The following is an 18,676-nucleotide window of genomic DNA, read 5'->3' as shown; positions in this document are numbered from 1 at the left end:
ACTCTTTCAAAAATACTTTCAACCACTAGTGCTCTCCGATCAAGAACTTTATATAGAACAAAAAAGTGATTCTGAATCAAAGGTTGCTTTGGAGCTGAGTTTTTACAAGGAGTTTTTCTAAGACCAGTTCTCCTAGCATAAGTACATCCACGGTAAATGTAAACAGGGCTGAATGTAAGCAAATAACCCAATGCTAATCGCTTGTACATCTCTTGAAACAGTTTTTAGACTAATAAAGGGACAGCCCTGCATCGCATACATGCATCTAACAATCACTGCGATACTTTATGTACCAGTAGGATCTATATGCCTAGCAGGGTTATCTTTAATTACTGGCTTATTGCAGAGCTGCCAATCTCATGCGATTAATTATATGTTCTGTTTACCTGGATATCATCGCCTTGAAAATTATTCATCCCACAACAAATCTCAACTATAGTAGGAAAATAAACTTCCGTCCAAATTGAAAGATTTATCAGTTTTGAATTTCTGAAAAATACAGTCTCAAAAGCTTTCATATTCTAATCGATAGAGGTCTCTGATAGCTTTCATTCACAACTGAAGCGGAAACAACAACAAAGACAATACTATTTTAAAATTTATAGAACCAATACTGTTCAGTGATAGTGTTCCTTCAATTGAAAACTTACTTCACATTAACATCCTAACACCATCATTTCTTCATATAACGTCTATTCACAATTTTATAAAATACTGTGTATTGAGTCTTTGCTAGTTATCAGAAAGCCTAAAGTTCATCTTTGCTCTTTTCGTTGCTGTCCATATCTAAGTCATCAAGATCTCCATAGTCCTCCTCTTGCGGTATCTCCCCATCTTTTCCATCCCAAGGTTCTCGGCTTTCAATAGTCGGTAATGTGTCTCCTTTGATTGGTTCGGTTCTGCCACGCCCAACAGCGACTGCTCTCAAAAGTTCATTGATACCACCTTCCTCAAATGGTCCAGTCAAAAGGACAAACATCTTCTTGCGACTGTTCACAACAGCCATGGCTGGGTAGCCAAATCCGCCAATTCCTAGAGCCGTCTCAAGTTTAGGGTGGGCTCCAGCCTCAGCCCATCCCCAACCCCACATTTTCTTCCGGTACTTCTCTCCAATATCCTTCAACAACTTAATATATTTGTTACGCCCTTCAGCCATGGAGTCAAGAATGTGTGGAAGGAAAGACAAGACACAAAGCTGCTTATCTTGACATTCTGCTTTCAAAACATCGTTGCTTGTCAACTCCAACACATCAGGTGGAGGCACAGATGCGGCTGCTTTTTCTGTTGCCCAGGCAATGATGTCGCTGGCTGTCCTTCCACCATCGTAATCTTCAGCTGAATTATGATCCTTTGCACCAGCTGGGAAAACCTTTATTGTTGGGTACCCACGGATGCCATATTTATTTGCAATTATTGTACTAACAGTGGCATCAACAGCTGCAAGTTTTACTTTCCCTTTCAGTTCCGTAGCTGCCTTTGCCCATTCTGGTGCGAGAGCTTTACAATGTCCACACCTTTTGGAAAAATTAATTTAATTTCTTTAAATCATGAGACATAAGTGGTTCGATATTTCATCAATAAACAAAACAAGTCTTTGTTTATGATAACCTTTTTTCATTCTACTGAACTGTAAGGAATATTTAGTCCCTTGTAAATATGGTTACATAAGATTAAAATCCCTTAATATCGAAAATTGCTTCTGTCAACAATTGCTAACAGAATAAAATTAGGTCACAATTTTTCTCAAGCATATGTCTAACTTTTGGATAAATGAAATTCTTCTTGTCCACACAGAATTGTGCCAATATAAGGCAAGCATTAGTTTGATATTACCAATGAGGTGTATAGAACACGCTAGAGGGATAGCTTTGTAAGGAGGTAGTGAGGCATACCGATGTCCGCATTGAAGTGACTCTCAATGTATGGCGTTCTGTTGCATTTCGCTCACAGGCATCACAACAGCCACTCCAGGGGGCGCAGCACATAGGGGCGCAGACCACTAGGGGGGGGGGGGGCGCAGACCACTAGGGGGGGGGGCGCAGGAGCGCTGTACATAAAATTTTTTTTAGATTTTTCCTGCCTGCGCAGGATTATTGCAGGCAGGCGTACGATAGTGCTGTGACGCCACTGATCTCGCTATTAGGATGCTTACTTCGTGCCTTGCTTTTGGGTTTAAGAATTGACAGACGGATAAAGAAAAGACAGTCTTCTGACAGGGTTGGAAATGGATCGATTTTAATTCACCGGTTTGTTAAGAATTAGGCCTATCCCTAACATAAGTTTTTTCGATATTGTCGCTTTTTGTAAAATTTATGGATTTATCCTTGAATTTTATTTCTTTGGTACTTGCTAGATTCCTTCTAGTTTTATGACCGTTGCCTTGCAAGGTGGTCACTTGACATAACTCGTCAAAAACATCTGTCTCAAATATTTGAATTTTTGCATGCGAAGGTACGCCAAAAAAATTAAAAAGACAGGTCATAAATAAGAACAAATCAAGCTTATGCCATTAGATATCAATAAACTCGTTTTGTTCAAAAATGTTTAGAGACAGCGAGAAAAACGCTAGATCCTCTGGGACAAGGCTACCATCACTGTTTATTATCCATTATTATGCATTAGATTCCCATTTTCTTTTAAAACCCAATTATTTTCGTTTGTAGATGTATCAGACTTTCTAGTTTAACCATTCGAAACTGAATTTTCGCCTGAATTTTTTGCTCAATATCGCACGTTCCATACAAGGACTTTATACATCACTTCTCAATGAGATTTCTCCCGGTTTCACTTCCTGTGATCAAAGATGCCTCGAGTTGACCCTCTAGCGTATTCAATTCCCCTCATTAGATATTAGAAACTTTATATATTTTCTGCATAGAGGGGGGGGGGGGTTGTTACAGACTTTTCCCAACAAACAAGAAGTAGGATAAGCCAAGCTTCAAAATATTTTTCAAACATAAAAAATTGCATGTAAATTTGACAGAAACCAACATTATTCTTACCATGGAGCAAAGAATTCAACAAGCCACAAATCTTTGCTTGAGAAAACTTCCTTTTCAAAGTTATTATCATTCAATTCAATAACATCCTTAGGATCACCTGATCCACTTCCACCACTGTGTGACTGCAAAGAAGCACAATGTCAAATAAGTAAAAAGATCTGTCAAGCTCTTTACAACAAAAGAGTAAATAAAAAGATCAACAGATAGAGGGCAAAAAGACCTGCAAGCCTACAAGGTACAAAATGCACAACTGATACACATATAGATTTACAATATACAAGAAAATCATCACTAGCAGTTTTTGAGGTATTTTAATTGCCATTGTAATGAGGTATAACCATGCCAGTATTGCTAGTCAAGCAAAATAAAATAGATAGTATTAAGGATGAAAGAAGATTAGCTAGTATTCAATGAAAAAATTTACAACTAATTAATTTTGTCTAAGAATATGACTTCTATAAAACAAAGAAGAATGATAAAAATTATAAACAACACAAGCTTTACAAACAGAATATAATAAGACTAGGCCTCCTCTTGCCAAAGATTGTTTTCATATGCAAATTATACCATGAAAAAGATAATTATACCATAGTAATATCTACCAATTCAAAAGAAGCTGAACTACTTTGTTTTGTATATAATTCATGCAAAATGCTTTAAGATACAATGGTATGTTTCTATTACCTGTTGTCTACTTCCTCCTTTTCCAGAAAGACGGGCTTCAACAGTTTGTCGAAGAAGGTTGATAGCTTCATTAGCAATGTTAGATGCAGATCTAGCACCTAGGAAATTCCAAAATGATCTTAAGATTAACAGCCAGGCCTAACCAACCTTAGCTCACAAGCACAATGTTCTTAGGTGCAATTAAATTACAGGAACAAGTAAAATAATTGAGTGCAAAGGTGGGACTTTTATGATATTATATAATCTGTCATTTGAATAAGGAAGGCATGTTTTGTTAGGCAAAATAATAGGCAGTTGGGATTTGCAATTTGCAGACAAGCAGCTGATGCCCATTGCTGTCTCTAAAACAGTTTAGGGCAGCAGTTATGACAAGAAGCCAATGGGATGGTGTTTTTGAATTACTGCTGAAACAATGTAGTCCCTCTCCTAGGGATTCCTCTTTTCAGAGCTACATCTCCTGTTAAACAAAAAGCATTATTGGGGCAATGATGATGATACAGAAAAATTGAAAACAGGCCTTCAAAAAAGCTGTCCTTATTGTTTGTATGAAAGCAGTTCAAACTTAGGGCAACAGCTGACATTGCAATTTGTAAATCCAACTGCAAACTATTTTGCGAATGTGTTTTAATGTTTTTCCTGAAAACGCAGTCCTCTTAACATCAACAAAATAAATACATAAAGGCATCAACAAAATCAAGAATCTAAAAAGCCACAGTAATACTAAATCTCAGTTACCATTGTAGTCTTGAGGTGAATTTTTATTTGCTCCAAACATTTTGATAGTAGGAAACCCCCTGACATTGTAAGGCCCACCAACAGAAGCATGGACATCCATGTTAACAGCACCAACTTTTACGATACCCTGTTTACAAACAAGACAAGAAGACATGACAAAAATGAAAAAATACAATAATATTTAGTGAATCAATAAGTAGCATGTTTTAAATAATCAGCATAAATATGTAAACTGTAAATGAACAGAATAAAAAGACATAGAATCAATGTCTGATAACTTTTAGTCTCTTCTTTTCTATTTTAAATGACACTGTAGTTTTCTGGTGAAGATTCCTCTTTAGATATCCCTTTCACTACGTGAAACAATTTGTTTTCTTAATGAAAGAAAAATCACTCTTTTCTTATATGAACAAAGAAATAATGTAGCAAAGGGTTCTTTGCATGAGATGGCAGACCTATCACAAAGGACTGCAAAGTGTTGTATGGATTGCAGGGCAAAGAGGTTTGCGGGCAAAAAACCAAGAACAATGATTTGTTGCCCGGCTTTAAGGACATTCAAAGAGGACAAGCCCAGTTGCCACTGTTTGCCTAGTTTATCAATAATGTTTACAAAAGACATAAAAAGTAGTTAAAAATATGAATTTTTTGGCGAATAACTGAACACCATGTCTACATCCTTTTTGCCTTTTACACACTTGCATTTTTGTGGCTTTATTGTAATGTCATTGAAAAAAGTGAGCTTCACAACTGAGGGATAATTCAAACTGATTCCATGCACTAATCAAGTGATTACCTTCAAAGCAGTTGCTGCCTTTTTCCATTCTGGTTCTAGCCTCTGACAATGCCCACACCTAATGTCAGAAAAGTGTAACATGAAATAGTAAATGACACATGATTCATATGAAAAAATTTTGCAACAATAAGTTAGCTTCTGATTTCCGGGTGGGAAACACAGAGGACTGTGTAAATCAACATTCCATGTGATACTGATAAGGTATTTATGAAGCAAAAAAAAGGCATATTTTGTTGTCATGAAATATTTATAGCCACTTCTAATTTCAAACAACATACCATGGTGCATAAAACTCTATAAGCCAAACATCATCACTTTGAATAACTTTACTATTGAAATTGCTTGCAGTCAGCTCAACGACATCATCACTTGGAAAGTAGTCTGCTTTACAAAAAATTGTGGCTGAAGCCAAAACTGTTACTAAATCTAGAAGAGAAAGAAAAATAATCAAACTGCTTCCAAACAAAAGGAAATATACATCAAATGACATTACTTAAAAGGCTTCGTTTCTGATGCTACTGCATTTGAAACTTTTACATACTCTGCAAATCGTTTTGAATGTGTCTTCCCTTCAAATGAGAGCTCTCTTGAATACCAGGGTGGAATCCATTTAGATCAGTAAAAAATTCACGAATGTTGTGACACTCTTTAGAGGATTAAAAGTACCTATTGTAAATTTGAAATGCAGTAGTATTCACTGTACAGCTAACTTCCCTATAGATTATAATATACAATGTTTACCAGGGATTATAATTGTCTCAACAAGAGGGGTGGTTTTGCATTGCATGAGAGCAACCAAGCAACTGAAACTTTCGTAGTAAAAAGCAGCAGTTTTCAAGAAGCGTAATAACATGTTTCGTATACTGAAGTTACCAAGTCCAATCTATATTTCGGTGACACTTTGTAACTCAAATTTTTAATGATCTTTTTATTTTAACCAAAATAAACAAAAACTTGATTGGCCTATGATTTCAGAAACATTTTACACGAAAAGATATCAATTTGATTGAAAATGGAAAAAATGACTTGACGACTAAGCTAATTAAGCTAATTAATGGAAAAAAGCTAATTAAGGATCAAAACTGAATGTTTAATTGACTCATAAAGATTTTTCAATTGAATGTATGTTCTTTCGGTCCCTGTGTGTTAAGGCCTATTAATTGGCCTAAACAGCACGTGTACTTTTACTGTACAAATTTTTAACACATACTTACATTGGGTAAACATATTCTTTACTGTACCACCATTCGCTCGAGAAGCTCTATACTTTACTAAATTCTAGGTTGACTGATGCAATTGTCCGATATAACCAGCCTTTCAATCACCCGCGAAAACAATCGAAGCAAACGTGGGTTCCTGGGAATCGATTAGATTTAGGAATCTGGATCCTAGAATTGCCGTGGTGTCCTCTGATTGGCTGCTGAGTTATAGAGCTCGGTATGTTCTTATCAAGTGCCTATAGAGAGCAATGTTACACCCATACTATGGTTACACCCTATCACATCAGCTTTTTGCCATATTTGTTCAAAACGTGAAGCTCCGGGCTGTTCATCCAAGAAAATTGCTAGCAATTATCAGGGGCGTCGCGACCGGGAGGGGGGTGTCACAACCCCCCCAATATTATCTCAATAGGAAAATTCAGGTAAAATCCGCTCGGTGGAAGAAACGCTTTGGGTATTTCAGAGACCTTCATGTCATAAAATCAATAAAGGATCAATCAAAGGTAGTTGCTCCGTTCGTTAAATATGATATTCCTTGATATGAATGAAGGTAAACAAACTAATGATTTGAATATTTGAAGATTTTTTGATGGCACTAAATCGAAAAAATCCAGGCCCTCTTTAGGTAAAATTGTGTCTTGTGTCCATTTCGTCTGTCTCGGTAGAAGCGTCAACTGTAATTCACTATGAGCTCCAGATTTTTTTTAACATTCAAAAGGCATGCTAACATGGAAAGAGGGATCTAAATTGACAACCAGTGCTGCTTGTTACCTAGCTTTAGAAGTAACTGACAACATGGTATTTCTGAAGACCACGGCGAAATTGTACCATTTGTTTTTATCTGCTGTTCAATAAAACAAAATTTGTTTGCAAAAAAAATTATTTTCAATGGGATTAGGAGAATTGCTTTAGTGAAATGTGCTTTAAATGTGCGGTAAATTTGGAGTCCACCCACCCCCCCCCCCCTCCCAACAAGGCTTGCCACGCGACGGCCCTGGCAATTATGCATCTTAGTGAAAATTCTATGGTTCTCGAAGATGTGAATCAAGTTAATTACAATGTTTGTAAATTTCATTTATCTACGTGTTATTCGGTTTGGCTCTGTGTCATTTGGCTTGAAACGTATTTGAGTACAATTCTATTTCGACAAAAGATCACAGTAATATTAAGTAGCGTTCATCTGAAAACTTGTAGACTTCGTGAAGGTCCAAGTGGTCAAAAAGAATGAAATAAATTATTTCAATATTGTGGCTTTAAAAATGCTGTTTTGAGTATTATATTCAGTTATTGATGAAAAATTCCCCAAAATTAGCCTACGCTCTTACATTATAACTAGAAATAGCTCTTGCTAGTACTGCCCGCAAACAATTAGTTCCTTGATAATGATTGTTTTGAAAATTTAGGTCAGGATATTCGAAGAAGACACCATCTTAGGTTTTCACAATTTTATAAAAACAGCTGCTCTAGTTGATGCTAAACTATTCTTTTTATCAAGAATTTTTGGCGTTCAGTTTGCCTTCGATTTAAGTCCAACGCCCTTTTGAAAATCATGAAAGTTTTTCAAGGGTTTGACATTTATTTTTCGATAGTCACGCCAATCATAACTTTTGCTCGTATGGTCTCGAGTTTTTGGGAGAAAGGTGTGGCATTCGACTGGTTTTGATTCCCAAAACTTCGAATCAAAACTTCCATCCATTGCGGAGAACCGAGCTGTGATGCAGCACCGTTTTCGTGCCAAAAACCGAAGGCCTTTAACAGAGTCTTGGCAGAGCAACGCTCCGAAGATAATTCCCTTCCGCACAAAGAGGTGGCGGTTAACGACCTCCTCGACAAAGCCGATTGATTGACAATGAAATTGATTGACAGTTGTCATGGCAGCAGAAAAGTGACAAAATCTGCTGACAAAGTGCTGACAACATGAACTGAAGCTTCCATATGCTACTTATACGCGGGGCAGACTATAAGCCCTTCACTCGCGCGCGAGTTGCGGGCAATAACATACTTTATAAGAACACCGAGACCAGGCTTGCAAAAAAATGACAACATCGTATGCTGAAAAATAAGAGCATGCTGGAAAATTTGTCTGTCTCGTGAAAATGATGTCTCGTGTCACTTGAACTCACGAAAAACTGTTATATGTTGGTCTTAGATACCGTTTTCTAGCATGAAGCTGTATTAATATCAATTTTGAAATAAGAACAACTTTAAGATCATCTGAGCCTCAAATTATCAAAAATTAAGAACATCAATAAACCTACCTACTCCGCATCACAAGTTGCAGAATTTGACGAGTGAAGTTACGAAATTCTGCAAGAGTAAACTTTTATCGTTAAAGAAGTAAAAATAAGTATATTCTTGATAAATAAATTCTTAAATAGCTACATGAATCAATGAGGGGCTGAACAATGTTAATGAAATTAGTTGAGTCTTTTTTCAAGTTTTCTTCATTAGGCTAGAAATATGGACAATTATTCAGGTAAGCGGAAAATGAAGTCTTTGAACAGCTGCATGTCATAGATCTAAGTGTCACGTAACTCCCTGCAGCATGTGTGGCTCAATTGATGCCTTCTTAGCGTTGAGTCGAATCAAAAATTCATTGAATTACCTCAACGCGAAGTAGAAAACAGTGGAGCCAAATTGGAAACAAGTTTGGTCTATGTGCAGGCCCACCAAGAGGAGGGTAAGGGGAAGGGGGGCAATTGCCCTTGGGCCTGTAGGCCAAGAGGAGTCCACTGGTAATTGAAAAACCTCTATTTAAAACACGGCTCTTAATATTCAGCATGGTAATTAGAAATAATATCTGTCCTGAAAAAGTTTAACATAATATACGAATATATATTTAGAAATATAGAAATTCTATAATATATGACTGGTCGAGACCAGCATGATTGGTACTCTTGTATCTAGAGTTTTTGGTTGGGGTGCGGGTTATTTCAAAAACGGCTGTTCTGCGCCAGAGAAAAGTTAGGTATAATCAGTCTTCGTTGCAGAAAGATTGTAAAAATACAAACATTTTGTATACACAGCATATAGAAGCAAATTAGTATATTGACATGAAATGTATTTACCCAATACAAATTTTAAAACATTAAAACTCTCTAACCCTGCATGCATCCGAACAAAGAGGATGATAAAAATTTTCCATCCTTCGTATTTAGCATCAACTGGCCAACAATACACTAAGTAACGTTTATAAATGCTACTTTCATAGCTTAGAATACCTAAGGAAAGAGGCGATCAAATAATACAGTTGAAATTTACAACGTTTTACCTGCACTTGAAGGAAAACGCTCTTTTAGATGATTATATTGATATGAAGCAGCAACGTGCACCAAATAATTTATTTGGCAAATACTGTAATGCCAGTCACACAGCAAAATATAGCTGACAGACACGCTTACTTAACACAGTCTGACATAACCGACAGAGCAAACTGAGATGTTTTGGCAAATAACACATTAATTAAAAGTGAAAATAGGAAACTTCAAACATCAAAGAGGCATTCCTAGTTTGCTTTTAAGCTAGTCCAGGGGTAGTAGAGTTTTTCAGCGGCACAAAAAATTTATTTTCAGGACTTTCAAATTTTAAACACGTAACCAGGACAAACATCATGAAAAACTTCTGACAGCGAAAGTCAGTTAAATAAGTCAAACATCAGATGAGATATCGCCAAAAACTGTAACAACAGATTACTGTTTAAAATATTTAGCTTGGTAAGACCATATTCTTGGGATATTATGGGTTAAGAACCTGTACTTATGTGGTGACCATTTCTCACCTAATTTGCAACACATTTAATGGATTTTGCACTGGAATTTTGTGATGTTAGTTCTGATTATTAGACCTAAATTCATCAATTAAGACCAAAGAGAAAATACTTTGAAACAGCTGTAATAATTCACAGAATATGAGAAAGCCTACGATCAAATTGTGTGGAAAGCAGTAATCAACAGGGATGGATACAAGCTAATTCAAATGATATTCTACTCATGTAATGAAGCTATAGCTGCCACTTTTGAGATTTTTCCAAATAAATAATTTATATGGTAAACTACAGAAATCATTATACAAAAATATGCATCTCAAAAGATAGATGAAAAAGTTCATAAGAGTTACTACAAGTCACTGTATGCAGCAAGCTTGGTTTCTATCCTTTCCTTTCAGGACTTTTGATGGTTTATACTTTTCCAAATACTCCAGTTGTTTGCTGTTGATGGCACCCCTTCTCTTCTTACGAATAAATTCAACAGCATCTTCATACTTCATACCACTTTCAATAAGAGCCAAAGCGACAAGCACAGGAGCCCTGTTGGGAAACAAAAGTAATCTACAAACTGGAAGGTACTAAAATATCAATGAATTACACAGACACAAACTAAACTTACAAACTAGGAAGGTACTAAAATATCAATAACTGAAGGTTTAAGCAATCTTAGAAAAACTAGTGATTTAATGAAAAAATAAACCCTTGTTAAAAAGATACTTCAAGGGTAAAACTGCAGCTGCAATTTAATATATTCCTGTTCTAACCCAATAAAAGTATTTTGAAATGAATAAAAACTTAAAAATAGAGGAGAAGAGATATGAATAAACAAAGCTACCTTCCAAGGCCAGCAACACAGTGAATTGCAATTGTTGTTCCAGGGTCTTTTGAAAACCTTTCTTTCAACAGATGCAGCCAGCTCTCAACCACTTCTCTAGGGGGTGCAGCTCCATCATCAAAGAACCAGTCCTAAATTGAATTTGTATAATTTGAAATCACATTTAAAAATTATGTTTTGCATTAAGACAACTTTCCTGGCTATCGAGCTTTGGGTTTTTCATCAAGATACAACCTTTTTTCAATACAAGAACAAAACATTGTCTAGCCAACAAAAAGGCCTAAGCATTGTCCAGCCAACAAAACAAAAAAGGCCTAAGCATTTTAGAATGAAATTTGCTTGCAAACCTTGTAAAAAGGTAGAATCTGCAGGCACTATTTGGTTACAAATATGATTGTGTTGGTTTTATTAAATGATATTATAGCATAATAAATATAAGACTAAGTAAAAAAAATGTCAGTTAGTGCATTCATTGATAACAAGAGTCATTGCTAAGAAAAGTTTATGTTTTCTTTTGTTGTCACCTGTTAACAACAAAAGAGTGAAGAATAAAAATAAGATAAAACTGAAGGTCATGTTTGTTGACATGAAGAAAAAACAAGTAATTTCACTTAGATATTTTCATTATTTAGAGATAATGAATTTTTTTATCTGATAGCAACAAATAGTATTGATGACATTGACATTGCACTTTTATCAATTAGGAAGAGTTTAGCTTCTGATTCCTATCTATAATTTAGCAGCCAGTTTTTTTAGTAAAAATTTGCAAACATTTAATCAAACTATCTGTATTTCAAAAATAAAGGAATATCAAACTTAATGTCATGTTTTCAGTATATAATGAAACAGTACTTTGTACTTCACCATATCAAATAAGTTTCATTAGCATTTTCTCAAGTTAGGGTTCAGCAGTAAGCCAATTTTGTCAAGGAAACAGTAACGTTTGTATGCTGCAAAATCTAACTTGTATTTTAGCACCGGGTAAAATGGTTGTATAAATTTTTCAGAACAAACTTTATTTAAAACATTTGGTTAACAGTTTTCTTACAGAGTAGTGATGAAGGTTGAAGAAATAGGCATCAACAATAAGGTCAACTTAATCAACAAAATTATCTTAAAGGTAATGTGTCCATATAAAAGGACTGCATATACCCAGCTTGTCAACATCAAAATAACGGCTCGTGATTGGTTAGTATTCTTGCGATGCAAAACTGCTCACACGAAAAGGTAACCTCGCAGCAGGGTAGATAAACAGAGCGACTGCAATGGCTGGGGCAATGACATGGAAAATCACATTTCTGAAAGTCACTTGCTTTAGCTGGACACAATACTTTTAACAAATCTTGCCAAAAAGAAACTGCATTCTTGCTAGAGAAATCTTTAAGATTAATGGTGTATACCAAATAACTGGCATTGTGAAAAAAGACACATAAAAGTTAGAAATAACATGCCCTTACTAGAAGTGTTATCCCTTCCTTGTCCAAAACTTCTCTAGCATATGTTGGTTCACATACTCTGACAACTTCATGCACACCACATTTTTTCAATTCCTGGAAGTAAAGTAGGGCTATTAAAAATAACTAGCAAAAAGAATAGTTTAAGTATATACCTATACATAACCAGCTGTTTGCTGGCATACTTTTCTAGCAATATTTCTGTAATTTTCTTGCAAAATAGATTAATCATTAATTCAACATATGAAGACAACTGATGAACATAACAATGAAAAAGGTGCTTTGTGGGTCTATAATAGAAGTTGATTGTAGAAAACCTTAAAGGGGCTGTCATGGTATTGTAAATTTCTTTTGGAGAATTCAGATGACACTTTACAGCATAATGATCACCCCAAAATTGTCCTGCAAACTTTAAATTTTTTTTTGCTTATAATTTACATGGGTGAGGTAGACTTTTTGGTGCCATTATGGCCCATTTCTATTGACTGCTCCCTGCCAGGTGCTGTATTCTAGCTGTATAAGTTGCCTCTGTTTTTTGCATCACCATTCTTTATCCAAATAAATCTGGTGATCAGACTTCAGAAGAAGTCTTTATAATTTGCTTCTTTTAAAAAAAATACAACAATGCAAAATGTGCACAGTGAGCTTGGATACAGAAAACTGTTCTATTTCAAACTGGTTTTCCTATTAAAATCTGGTTGATTCACCCAAACAACTTTTGCAAAACTGGTTTGTTGCCTCCAAGCTGTCCTGTGTGAAACAGCCCCTTAGGCCTGGTTCAAACGTCGCGCTTCTCATGTGCCGAACCTAACTCGAGAATTAAGTACACGAGGGGCGCGATGTTTGAATCAATTTGGTACCGCAGATTTAGTTAGGAGCGTCAGACTAGTTTGGATCGGCAGAGCTTGCCGAGCTGCACGGCTCCAGCACGACACGGTTTCAAGCGTCGAACTTGTCATGTACCGAACTCAATGCATAATTATATTCAATTTATTTTCCTTCCCAGAATTCATTTCTTTCTTGGAGGGCACATGCGTTTCAAACAAATATTTGAGATTGCGCGCCTTAACCAAGATACTTCATGTAGCAATCCTAAAACCCATTTGGCGCGACATGATTAAGTTCGACGTTTGAAACGGGAGTCGCGCTAAACATGCTCAAGTGTCGCTCCAAACAGAATTAGGTTCGGCACATGAGAAGCGCGACGTTTGAACCAGGCCTTAAACCAGGCATGGTCATAAGAGTTTTAGCAGGGGAGCTATTAATAGAAGATATAAAATAATACAAATAAGTGGAAAATCAATTTCAAGGAGGGCAATTTGCTTTTTTGAACAGTTTACATAGAACAAATGAGGAGAGATTGGAGAGGAACAAGAGCTATGTCTCTACTCAAATGGCTAGGCCAGCTTTAATGTGAAACAATGAAGAAGTTGCCTTTTACTACGAATACGCATATATATAACATATCTTAAACCGTGATTAAAGAAAGGAAGCAAGTAAAGATGAAAATAAAAAAACATACATCAACAAAAAGTGCAATGTTTGCCTTGGAAGGTCGATCCATGATAAGAAATCTCATATTTTTGAATTCCACCAATGCATGGCCAAAATCTGGAATCTTCTGAAATCCTGGAGAGGCCATCTCTACTATGGCCATAAGTGGATGTTGAAATGCTCAAATCCAAATTTGGAAGCAACGCTTAATGAAAGACTGGCCTCTTATTGCCACCTTGGTTACTTATGTTATGAAAATGTACAAAACGATTCTTGAGATCCTAATACTCCAAACATCAGCCCATGAGAAAGGAATCGTGAACTGAAATGCTTCTTTGGATGTGATTAAAACAGAAAGCTATTCTACATGTTGAGCCTTGCACCATTCAGCACTGTCTTTCAAGAACTCCATAAATGGTTTACCAAAGTATTTTGACAGAAGCTGAAATAAATTGAAAGCCTCTCAAAGTTAACAATTTGAAAAAATCGAAAAGAAACATATATACATGTTCCAAAGAAAATAAGATAACTAAATAGTGTAAAATGATGATTACATGAAATTTAATCAGAGTTTATTTCATGAGGGGTTTGTGAGCGTTAATTAAATCGCTTAAGAATATTGCTATTATTTATTTATTATGTTTTTTTGTGCCACGCTTCCTCAAGTTTTTCTTGTACCTGCTCTACTAGTTTAGGGGCAATGCAGGGAGTTTTTTTGGCCTCCTGGGAAGTTTATTTGTTAAAATAGGGTTAGATGTGTGTTTCATGGCCCTATTTATTCCTTTGGTTAATCTAGGGGTATTTAAGGTTTTGGCATAGCGTGGGTCTCATCTTGCTTGGTGAAGCCACAATACAACTAGGCTGTTTTATTGTATTTTCCCAGCCCTCCCTCCCTCATTTTGTTTCTATATGCAAAATGCCTTTTCAGTATAGCTTTGTGTGTTGAGTTTATTTTATGGCATCGTTAAATCCTCTTATACCTTCAGGCATCTTTTATGCTCATTAGCATTTTCTGATGCTATTAGGTAGGATTGGTGCATCGGCTATTAGTGGGGAAAAGAGGCTGTTCCTGTCCATTCCCTCCCAATTATCAATCATATTTGGGGGTTATTGTGTAGCTTCCCTTAGCAACCCCTTTATGGTAGGTTGAGCAATTTGCACCGATGCACCAACGGCCCAACTTGCTCTGGATGATGTGAGAACATAGCCTCATGACTGACCTTCTGATGTCTGTGGCAGTTTTTCTGAGGGAGCTTTATGCTCTTTATATTGAATTGGTACATTATTTTGGCATTACTTTGGAAAAGGGGTAATCTTATTTTAAGTTCAAAACACACAAAAGATATAAAAGTGCTTTGGGCCAAGGGTCAATTTAGAATCATTAAATAAAATCCTCATTAATTCCTTCTCTTTGCTTAGTCTGTTTCTTGGTGGAACAAGCACTGAAGTCCAAAACGAGATTATCATGGACAGGAACAGGCCTAAAGGAGGCAAACTAGCCATGCCTTTTGCATTTCTGTAATGATTTTGCATGGCTTCTAGCGACAGCTCCTTAGCCAACTCCAGCCAACTTTCATGTTTCATCTGGCAAAGGCTCCCAGAAGGAAACTTTTACGGGAATAGTCAGAACAACTTCAAACCCAGCTTTGTTCTGTCACCTCTTACTTAAGCTTTAAAGCGTTTAAATTGCTGAGGAAGAACCATGTAACAAATTGAGGTAGCCTGAAGCAAGGAGAGCAAAGGCAAACATAAAGGGAAAACAAGACATTATTTGCTTCTTAGAAAATCATAAAAATGAATTCCTCTTCTTCAAAACAGCACTTTTACATCTCCAGAAGGCCAAAACACTGAATTTTTTAAAATCTTGTCTATTAAGGTGGTGTGGGCAGTCCTTATGTTTTTTTCTTTTGCACTTTGGCATTAACTGTTGTACCAAAAAGAAAACGGACTATAACCCTATAATGTTTCCACGAGTGGTGTAAACCCATATTTGAAATAATTAGGATCATATTTATTTGGAAAAGATACTGGCACTGCAATCCTGATCCCAGAAACAACATTGCTATTATTGCACCTTGAAATAAAAACAAGATAAACCATTTTCATGCAAATCAACTTATAGGATTATAGAACAACCATAGCCATAGCCTTGAATTTGCATGGTAACACAAAGCAATCTCAAATGAATTGACAAGAATTCAAGTGGGGCAATTTTTCTTTCATTCTGAACTTACAGACATGACCTGGAGAGTGAGGAGGGGAGATTATGCTCTTGCTCCCTTCAGAAGCTAGGCTTCTTTTAAATATATATATATATATACTGCCTTTCCAGCCAAATTCTATTTGTTTTCAATCCACATAGCACCGGTAGCCATGGGAATGACAGTTTATATGTTTACTAAAAGCATATATGTTTACTAAAATAAAAGAAGCAACTCTTTCCTTTCTTCCATATATAAACTAATTTGATCACAAAAACTGCAAGGTGTACAGTTTGACCTTTGCCTCTAATGCACAGGGAGGCATTTCAATTTAGTGACTAGAGAAATACACCTTCTAGGCAGTGGTGGACACTTGAGGGGGGGGGTGAGGGGGCAGCCACCCCCAATACTTTAGAGGACAATGGTATTTTGTTCTAAAACAATGGGAAATGTGGCATCATCTTATTAAAACAATAGGCTTGCTCCCCAATATTTGATCAAGTGTCTGCCCCTGCTCCTAGGGCTGATTAAGAAAGTATTGTCCCTCCCTCCTCTAGCTACCCCTTAATTTCCCCACCAATGTTGGAGATTCTCCACCTGGCTATGGCTTCCAACATTTCTTATAGTTATAGAAAGCTAACAAGAAAATTGAACACATTAATTTGTTGTGACCAGTGATCTGAAACTATCTTTCTCCTGCAAAAAATGTATGGGCAGGAAACTTATTATTTAAAGCAGCATTTATATAAAGGCATTTGATGTAAAACTGAAAGTGATGAGTTCTTGGAACTTAAGAAAATATACTTCAAAATCGGCTCGAGATTGCTGCAAGGTTGGGCAAATTTGACTTGGGGAACAATCTGTTGTGCACAAAATTTGGCCAGTTGAAAATGTTATCTGCTGTGCATAAAGCTTTTAAACAAAAATGCTGACTCCTTTTACATTTAAGGGCAAAGTCTTCCAAATTTAGAGCGACATTTCTCGGAGGTTGTTTAAACATCTTTTTGGACGTGTCTCCTTTAAAAAAAGTCAAAGCCATTTTGAGACAAGGCGAAGGAAGGTTGCGGAAGACGGGGGAAATTTATGAAGCTAGGCTAGCGAGGTAAACAGGGCAGGCTACTTTAGCAAAACAAACTCTTTTCCCCGCAGACAGGATAGAAGTGCATTTGCGGCCAGTTTAAACCTCTACATTAAAAGAGCAAGCAAATTCTTGAAACCTTAATTAAAATGGCTATACTCAATCCTCAAGGAAGCAAATTTTGTGCATACGCCTAATTTGCACCATTACACTGAACTGATCCGAACATGTTTCCATTCTTGCGAGCTCGTAGTTTACTTGGTCGTCAAAGGTAGAAATATGAAAAACACTGTTACCCATCATAATATCTACAGCATATTAAATAAAACTAGAGCGATTCGCTTCTTTTAACCCTTGATCTTTAGTAAAATGGATCTTGATCGGCCTAGGCCGCGGGTGGATTCGGGATCTCCCATAAGGGAAAATCATTCTTAAGTTTTTTTCCTGGCATCACACGACTTTTGATGGCAGTGGACTGTTTCGATACAATCCTTACAATAACATATAACCTAAAAACATTGATGTAGAACGGAGACACAGAGAAGTTTGTTTCAGAAAAATTTAAACAACGATGGCTTGCAATGGAGACTATAAAGGGCCTTTGCTGGCTCGCCCAAATATTCGATGCATGGTAAAGGAGTCTTATATCGTTAACCGATGAATGCCAAGATAATTCTCGAACAAATACATCAAAGATACTCACCAAGTGGTAACTATTCATTGATTGCAATGAGAAATCTTAAGTTTCACAGGCCAAATGCGAGTTATCCAAATATTCGACGACCCTATAACAGTCCCATGAAATTCTCAACGGCGTGCCCGTGACGTCATATGAAACAATCGATAACCAATCAATGGGATAGAATTTGTGATGTCATAAACACGAGGACGTTCTCTTGAGGCTTTTCTTGTTGGCAACCGGAAAACAACAGGTTGTTCGATAAATGAACAAAATCTAACCAAAAATGAACAGCTGATTTTGAAAATTGGAACTGTTACACTGAAAACTCGCGCGTTCTCTGTAGTTAATTCAAACTCCCAATAACCTTTGGGTCTCAAGTTTGAAGATATAACTACTGTGCAAGAAGCAATTTTGCACTTAATATTTTTCATTCTTACATGATAATAGCTTCTAAAACTTGCCTTGAGAATGGTTTTACCAAAATGTTTACAAGTGTCATTCAGCAGTGTTGAATCGACTATCTCTTCACAGTATTCACTGGGTATTTTTGTGGATTGTCTATCTATAACAGGTCAATTACCTTGAAATATTTTTCGAGATTACACGATTCCCAGACATATTATATCATAGTTTGATTGTATACAGGCGGATGAGCCCTTAGGAGGAGAGGGCTAAAGCCCCCCTAATCAGACAAAATTTATCGCTTTTCAGGCTCAATTCGGGCAGTTCCAT

General features: G+C 36.4%; 2 protein-coding genes across 2 annotated transcripts; both read right to left on the bottom strand.

Annotated features, from left to right (window-relative positions):
• Positions 1–587: 587 nt before the first annotated feature.
• On the bottom strand, positions 588–6,595 carry LOC135689779 (protein disulfide-isomerase A6). The gene is made up of 7 exons (XM_065207121.2): positions 6,429–6,595; positions 5,493–5,640; positions 5,215–5,272; positions 4,422–4,548; positions 3,687–3,784; positions 3,003–3,124; positions 588–1,514 (listed from the first exon to the last, which is right to left on the bottom strand). Exons 1-7 carry the CDS (start codon positions 6,439–6,441, stop codon positions 749–751), a joined length of 1,332 nt encoding a protein of 443 aa, XP_065063193.1. The 5' UTR covers positions 6,442–6,595; the 3' UTR covers positions 588–748.
• Positions 6,596–9,445: 2,850 nt separating this feature from the next.
• Positions 9,446–18,119, bottom strand: LOC135689782 (protein tyrosine phosphatase type IVA 3). The gene is made up of 5 exons (XM_065207126.2): positions 17,966–18,119; positions 14,012–14,425; positions 12,493–12,585; positions 11,036–11,166; positions 9,446–10,740 (listed from the first exon to the last, which is right to left on the bottom strand). The coding sequence occupies exons 2-5, from the start codon at positions 14,144–14,146 to the stop codon at positions 10,557–10,559; spliced, it is 543 nt and encodes a 180-aa protein (XP_065063198.1). The 5' UTR covers positions 14,147–14,425; positions 17,966–18,119; the 3' UTR covers positions 9,446–10,556.
• Between the last annotated feature and the right edge of the window lie 557 nt (positions 18,120–18,676).

Source organism: Rhopilema esculentum, chromosome 5, assembly GCF_057945365.1.
Source record: "Rhopilema esculentum isolate cy_ngs chromosome 5, ASM5794536v1, whole genome shotgun sequence".
NCBI lineage: Eukaryota > Metazoa > Cnidaria > Scyphozoa > Rhizostomeae > Rhizostomatidae > Rhopilema > Rhopilema esculentum.
The sequence above is the reverse complement of the archived record's forward strand: the minus strand, read 5'-3'. Positions and strand labels throughout refer to the sequence as shown.

What these genes read in the sequence shown, in the direction of transcription:
- LOC135689779 (XM_065207121.2), bottom strand. An exon ending in AGGCAGCAACTGCTTTGAAG is followed by an intron (nt 4,549 to 5,214) that starts GTAATCACTTGA and finishes GTTTGTAAACAG; the next exon opens with GGTATCGTAAAAGTTGGTGC. An exon ending in AAGGAGGAAGTAGACAACAG is followed by an intron (nt 3,125 to 3,686) that starts GTAATAGAAACA and finishes GCTTCTTTGCAG; the next exon opens with TCACACAGTGGTGGAAGTGG.
- LOC135689782 (XM_065207126.2), bottom strand. Translation starts at nt 14,146, where the DNA reads ATGGCCATAGTAGAGATGGCCTCTCCAGGATTTCAGAAGATTCCAGAT. An exon ending in ACATTGCACTTTTTGTTGAT is followed by an intron (nt 12,586 to 14,011) that starts GTATGTTTTTTT and finishes CTTTACTTCCAG; the next exon opens with GAATTGAAAAAATGTGGTGT. An exon ending in AGGAAGGGATAACACTTCTA is followed by an intron (nt 11,167 to 12,492) that starts GTAAGGGCATGT and finishes AATTCAATTTAG; the next exon opens with GACTGGTTCTTTGATGATGG.